Source organism: Zerene cesonia, chromosome 27 (genome assembly GCF_012273895.1).
Source record: "Zerene cesonia ecotype Mississippi chromosome 27, Zerene_cesonia_1.1, whole genome shotgun sequence".
In the NCBI taxonomy this organism is placed as follows: domain Eukaryota; kingdom Metazoa; phylum Arthropoda; class Insecta; order Lepidoptera; family Pieridae; genus Zerene; species Zerene cesonia.
This window is the reverse complement of record NC_052128.1, coordinates 1,248,512-1,255,472: the sequence shown is the minus strand read 5'-3', so window position 1 is coordinate 1,255,472 and position 6,961 is coordinate 1,248,512. Positions and strand designations below refer to the sequence as shown.

General features: G+C 35.5%; 1 protein-coding gene across 1 annotated transcript in view; it reads left to right on the top strand.

The window, feature by feature from the left end:
- The window catches only part of LOC119837255, a 13,659-nt gene that overhangs the window by 2,495 nt on the left and 4,203 nt on the right, over positions 1-6,961 (top strand). The window contains exons 4-13 of the mRNA XM_038362772.1: positions 29-160; positions 510-688; positions 1,094-1,177; positions 1,702-1,824; positions 2,099-2,260; positions 2,897-3,367; positions 4,046-4,282; positions 4,934-5,046; positions 5,648-5,752; positions 6,232-6,335. Of these exons, the coding sequence (XP_038218700.1) occupies positions 29-160; positions 510-688; positions 1,094-1,177; positions 1,702-1,824; positions 2,099-2,260; positions 2,897-3,367; positions 4,046-4,282; positions 4,934-5,046; positions 5,648-5,752; positions 6,232-6,335 (1,710 nt within the window). The remainder of the gene's footprint in view (positions 1-28; positions 161-509; positions 689-1,093; positions 1,178-1,701; positions 1,825-2,098; positions 2,261-2,896; positions 3,368-4,045; positions 4,283-4,933; positions 5,047-5,647; positions 5,753-6,231; positions 6,336-6,961) is intronic.

The following is a 6,961-nucleotide window of genomic DNA, read 5'->3' as shown; positions in this document are numbered from 1 at the left end:
TATATATATAAATCCATTTATTGCACAGGTATAAAGTGTGACTCGGAGCATGCATGCAAAATTGTTGAAATGTACACATCAGAAGAGAAGCTGCCCTTGCTCTTGTGCATTATGAAGTGTGTGCCGATGTACCACAAGGAGTCTGTGTGCTTGGATAATGGTATTAAAAGTATTAAGATAATTTATTTTATATTATTAAGTATCATTGTCGTATAGGTATGCTGATTCCTCTAAATATATAAACAACAACTTATTGAACTCTCAAATGATAAGGGTGTGTATACCGAACCTCCATTGGCCTGTTATTGTATAGAAATATTTGTTATACTGCAAGATTTACGTGTATATTTTATAGGTCTGAGAAAAAGGTCAAGGAAATGATAGTTTATTTGTGCTATACCTTGAGCAATAAATAAAATGTAATTACAACCTTGTAGGTTCTCTAGCCATTGAGATCAATAACCCTATCAAATTAATCAAAACTCATTATTACAACATTATTGTTTCAGCTACCTCCGAGGATTATATAACAAGCGACAGGAGTACGGACACAATGGAGGGTACTTGTAAAAAAGAAACGGAGAGGCGATCACGCAAATGTCGACACTATACCGTTTGTAAGACGTGTCAGAGTCGTGAAATTCGTCTGAAAGAGAGATATAGCAGGAAGAAGACGCGTTTTATTGAAGTTAGTATAGCACTCAGGGTTGTCACATCTACTAAAACAATATGTACTACAAATTTGTTTGAATGTCAATTTTTTACGTTAGGCAAGTCAATCGGCTGCAATAATCTAGATCAATCCCGAATTGTTACCAAGAATAAATTATAGTAAAATATGTAAATCTGACGAAGTTCCAAGCAAAAGCAATAGCTATACACATACATAAGATAGTATCTTTATATACATATATGAGAGCAAACTTTGCCCTTGTGCCTGGATTGATCTGGGAAGCATTTGTGACCCGAAAAATATGTATAATTTCTAATAAAACATTTCCAAAATCAGTTCAGTTACTCTCAAAATTTACATATCTTTTTAATGTTAGTACAGAATGTATATATATATAGTCTGTGGTAATGCTTATTTCAGAGCACACAAAAACCTTCCAATTCCGTGGACATGGGAGCTTTCATGAGAAATGTTTCTGTTGTTGAAAAAGGAATCATAAATGAGGTCCTTGCTTGTCGTAATATTTATATTTAACCACAGTTTTAAGTTCTATTTTAATTTGAGTAGGTAATTTATGCTTAAATATAATTCAATTCCCAAATATTCGTTAATAGACGCTCGTCCCGGGTCCGCCCAGATTTCAAGTTTCCTGTTTTACCCCAAGGGAGCATTTAATCGACATAAAAAGTATCATATCACCCAAGTCAGCTCATACCCTGTCTGTATACTAAATTTCATCAAAATCCGTTCAGCAGTTTCAGCGGGATTGACAGACAAACATCTAAACAGAGAAACTTTCACTTTTGCAATATTAATTTTTATTTATATAAATAACTAGAGTAGTGGTATTATACTCCGGCTTCGCCCGTAGTACATATATAGCCTATAGCATTCAGGATCACAAACACGCTCAAGCGTAAAAAAATTGGAAGTCGATCCAATACATCCTAAGAAAACGCGTACAAACAAATGAATAAATAACCTATTCAGCATTATTGATACCAACAATACATTTTGTAATTAATCAGATGTTCCAGCAAATAAAATCAGTATACGAGATGGAGGTGGAAATGGTTAAGGCGGAAGAGGAAAATATAATTAGAAAATCGGCCGCGAACCACGCGATGCAGTTAGAGAAACAAAGAGAAGAGGTACGTGCATTTTACCTGATTTTTATTGGACAACTAGCTGCCCCCCGCGGTTTCACCCGCGTAAGTCCATATCCCGTAGGAATATCGGGATAAAAAGTTGCCCATATGTTGTTTCAATTGTCCAGCTGTCTACGTACAAAATTTGATTGCAATCGATTCAGTAGTTTTTGTGTGAAAGAGCAACAAACACACACACATCCTTACAAACTATCGCATTTATAATATTAGTAGGATTACAATTAATTGTAATTTATTTATTAATTGTATTTTTCAGTTGGAGGAAGCGTTTAAAGAACGTGAAAAGGAACTACAAAGGAACATCGAGGATAAAAAGAAGTTTCTTTGGGGTTTGGCGAAATCGCTGAGACAGCAGCACGAGCACATGACCAAGGCTATGGAGGATGTTAGGAGTGAAACGGAACGGCTCACGGTTAAGGTGAGAGATGGTTTTTGGTCCTTCGAACTGGATTCAGATTATGATTAGGATAAATAGACGATTAGGATCTTATAAAAGTTACCTTTAAAGTTGTGTTGATCATGGTATAAGTAGATAATTAATAAAATATGGCCCATTTTTTATGATTTATTTATTTTTTTACATGCCTATGATAGCTTGCTTGAAAAGTGTACAGGGCTATTTTTTTACTATATTAATTATAATCAATTTTATTTTCATCACCTCTTATGATACCTCAATAAGTAAAGTACGAATATAAAGTTTTCTATATAGAAAATATGCATGAATATTGGAATGCTTTGGTTATCAGATAGGTGAAGGTCAACCTTATATATGGTTACACTATGACATTATTTTTTTTTTGAAATCTTAACAATAATTGTTTGCTTGACTGACTTACTTGCTTGACCAAGACTTGCTTTCCCACGATATAAAATATATACTTTTATTATATCTGAACTCGTTCGTATTACTTATGTTCATTTTAATGTATCCAAGTATTGCCTTTTGTATAAGAGGTACAAATGTTCATGAAACAATATTCTATTATATTCAATAGACCATTTTAAATTTCATTTTAGTCCAATTAAACGCATATCTATCAAAAATTTACAGGAAAATAATTTAAAAGCACAAGTCGAAGAAGCCGAAGAGCTATTGAGGAGACGCGGCGAAGAGATGCGAGTGCAAATATCCAGCGAGTTGCAAATCTTGGAGCAGCATCTGCAAAGTATGAAGCGCGAGCGAGATAGCATCAATGTTGAACGGATGGAATTGGAGAAGCTGAGAAGTTTAAAAGAAGTTAATAATAATAGAATAGAAGAATGTGATGTGAAGAGGCATTATGATATTTTAAAAGAGGAATTGCAAGAATTAAAGAGGCATATAGAGACGGCCAGCATTGGAGCCAATGTTGGAACAAACGTTGGATCAAACGTTGGTAGAATGGTGGAAAAGGAAACGGCTACGGATGGTTTTGTGAATAATTTGATGAACAATGGACATGTGGTGATGAATAGAGATAGATCGGTGAATGATAAGGTGAACAATGATCTGAGTAAACGGAAAAATGTCAATTTTAATATGGTAAGTCCTACTAATGATATAAACGCGAAAGTTTGTAAGTATGTATGTGTGTATGGATGTTTGATACTCTTTCACGCAAAAACTACTGAACCGAATGAAATAAAAATTTGTGCGTTATTTGTACGCTGGACAACTGGAATAACACATAGGTAACTTTTCATCCCGATATTTCTACGGGATACAGACTCTAGCGGGTGAAACCGCGAGGCGTAGCTAGTGAATTCTATTTGTGATTGTGTTGAAACGTGAAATGACTATGTTGAAAGGTTCTTACTTATTTACGTAATAGCACAAACATACCTTTCTATATTTTTAATTATTAACTATTATCTGTTTTACCGCGTTATTCGTACTTTGATTCATGTTAAAAGTTATGGTTTTCACCTCATATGTCTTAAAATATATGTTTTTTTTTTATATAAAAAAACTAGTTGACCGCGCAAACGTTGTTCTGCCTTACTTTTATCATTTAGGTGTATGAAAAATAGATGTTGGCCGATTCGCAGCTTAACCCTTTATTTACAAAAAAATTCATAAAAATCGGTCCAGCCGTTTCGGAGTAGTATGGTAACTAAAATTGTTACACGAGAATGTGATATATAGATATATATAGAAATATAGAGATATAATGGTATACAAAATCATTAGATAATTAATGATAAATACAATCCTTTTCAGTCAAATGAAGGCATTTATAAGAACATGCAACGCAATAGCAGAAGCACTATTGCAAGTGACGGTTATCAAAGTGACCGTGAATTATATGACCGCGACGGAGGCTTTTGTGACCGCGACCGTGACTTTTATGACTGTGAGCGCGTATGTGACCACGACCGGAGTAATTACGGAGTCCCGTATTCAGAAGTGCTGCGATTGAGGAATGAAAACGAAAGACTCAGTATATTGGCTCGTCAGGTATTTTTTTTATTTTTATTTTGCAATTACTAGACGCTCGTCCCGGCTCCGCTCGGATATCAAGATTCCTGTTTTATCCCAAGGCAGCATTAAATCGGCATGAAAAGTATCCCATCACCCAAGTCAGCTCATACTCTGTCTGTATGCCAAACTTCATCAAAATCTGTTCAGTAGATTCAGACGTGATTGACGGACAAACATTCGAACGAACAAACTTTCACATTTATAATATTAGTGTAATTTGTCAGGTTGTTAAATAGACTAAGTGTATATTTGTGGACTAAATAACTTTTAAAGATTAAGACTGCTTAATTTTACTTTACCATTGTAATATAATATAATAGTATTCGATGAATACTAATATATGAATTGTACAATAAGAGAATGTTATATTTATAACACGAATATATTTTAAATCTATTATATTCTATTACTCGAAACGGTGAAGGAAAACACCGTGAGGATACCGGCATGTCTGAAAATCAAAAATTCGACGACATGTGACATCTGCCAACCCGCACTTGGTCAGCGTAGTGGACTATGGCCTGATCCTTCATTGGAGGCCTGTATCCCAGCAGTGGGAACATATATGGGCTGATGATGATGATGATGATATTCTATTACACGAATGAAATTTAATATATTTCACAGCAAAGTGATCACATCGCGTCGCTATCAAGCGAGAGGTCGCGGCTCCAGTCCGAACTGTTGCTCACGCGACCGCAAACCGCACCCACTTTGATGCAGCCGTTCACTGTCACCAGGTACTAAATATAATGAATATAAACAGACCTTTTTTATATATATCGTTCTATCTTAACTATGATTATAGAGCTGAAGAGTTTGTTTGTTTGTTTGAACGCACTAATCTCAGTAACCACTGGTCCGGTTTGAAAAATTCTATCAGTGTTAGATAGCCCTTTATTGAGGAAGGCTATAGGCTGTATATACACCACGGGTGAAGCCGGGGCGGACTGCTAGTACTGTATATACGGTTAAATTAATTCTGTTATCAGGCAACAATTTCTTATAAGCTTTATTATACAAGTTTGTTGAAACGCGCACTTAGTTTTATTTTATTATTATTCGAACCGTATAGTTTTTCATATGTTAAATGTATACATGTTCACATAAATATACAGATAATTACAGTAGTGTAGGATAGACCTGTACGATAATAGTTTAAATTGAGAGATTTTGAAAGAATAGAGAAAATTTGATCACGAGGTGGGATTCGGACCCGCGTTATTTTGTCCAACCGTAGCGGGCAAGAAACTTGGGTTCGTTCTTATTTATAAAGCATTTCTATGCTATAAATCTAAAAAATAAAATATTTTAAAATTGTTTAAATCGTATACACTTCAGATTGAACGCAAGCGCATGTGACGCGGCGGCGGGCGCGGGGGGCGCGGCGGGGGGCGGGGAGCAGCCGCCCGCGGTGCTGAGGGACAGACATGCGGACAGCCGCCGGTGAGAGCGAGCGATGTATCTGTACCTGTTTTTTTTGTCATACGCGAAATAGTATTGATAGTAATAAGGAAAGGATTGATGCCTGTAAAGAAGGAATGGACTGGGAACGGTGAGGAAAAGGAAACGGGCCTTCGGCTCTCTCACTCATGCTGGCCCAATTTGATCATTTAAATTGCACATGGTGTGCAAATTTCATTAAAATCGGTTGAGTAGTTTAGAAGTCAAACAACGTGACACGTAATTTATATGCATTGAAATTAACTCACAACTTTTTCATTCATATCATTGTTTTTTTTTTCACTTGTATTTTTCACAAGTTCTGTTAGTTGCCTGTAAGAGATCACTTGTAAGCGAAAAGGCCGCCTTCTGTGCTCTATGTTTTAGCTTAAGTATTATTGTATTAATTTCTGCTACGTTGAACAGCACAATGAAGTGTTTAAATAAAAAAAAAATCTTTAAACAATGTATTCGCATTTCAGACACATGTTGCAGCAGCTGCGCGCGCTGCGGCGACGAGTGGCGCCACGAGTGGCCGCCGGCTGCCGGCGCGTGGCCCGCGACGGCGCCGCCGCGCCATGTGATGGTATTCCACATTTCAATTATATATTGATAGATTTCAATTAAATCGAACTGGTTTCATATATTAGGGACGCACGAAGAGAGAGGTGTCGAAACGTAGAAATAGATGACGTGATTGTAATAAAGTGATAAAATAATACCAGATTTTTAAAGTCAGGTGCATCAACAAAATATGTAAAAATGAAACTTTTTTGTTATTGATATTTTTTGAGATCCTACTAATATTATAAATGCGAAAGTGTGTAAGGATGTGTGTGTGTGTTTGTTGCTCTTTCACGCAAAAACTAATGAGCCGATTAAAATGAAATTTCATATGTAGACAGCTCGACATTTGGAATAACATATAGGCAACTTTTTATCCCAACATTCCTACGGGATACGGACTTATGCAGAAGCGAAATCCACAGCTAGTTATTTAAAATATATTCGCGAAAATTGCAAATATATAATTTAGCGTTTATATTATTGTCAAAACTATACATTTTATATATGCAGACGTGATGTTTTTTAGCAAAATAATGCATATTGAAGCCCCATTGGGTCACATATTAGTAATAATTTTTAATATAAGCTGAAAACAATAATGAACGAAAAATACTAATATTGTTGTGAATAATTTTTAATATAAAC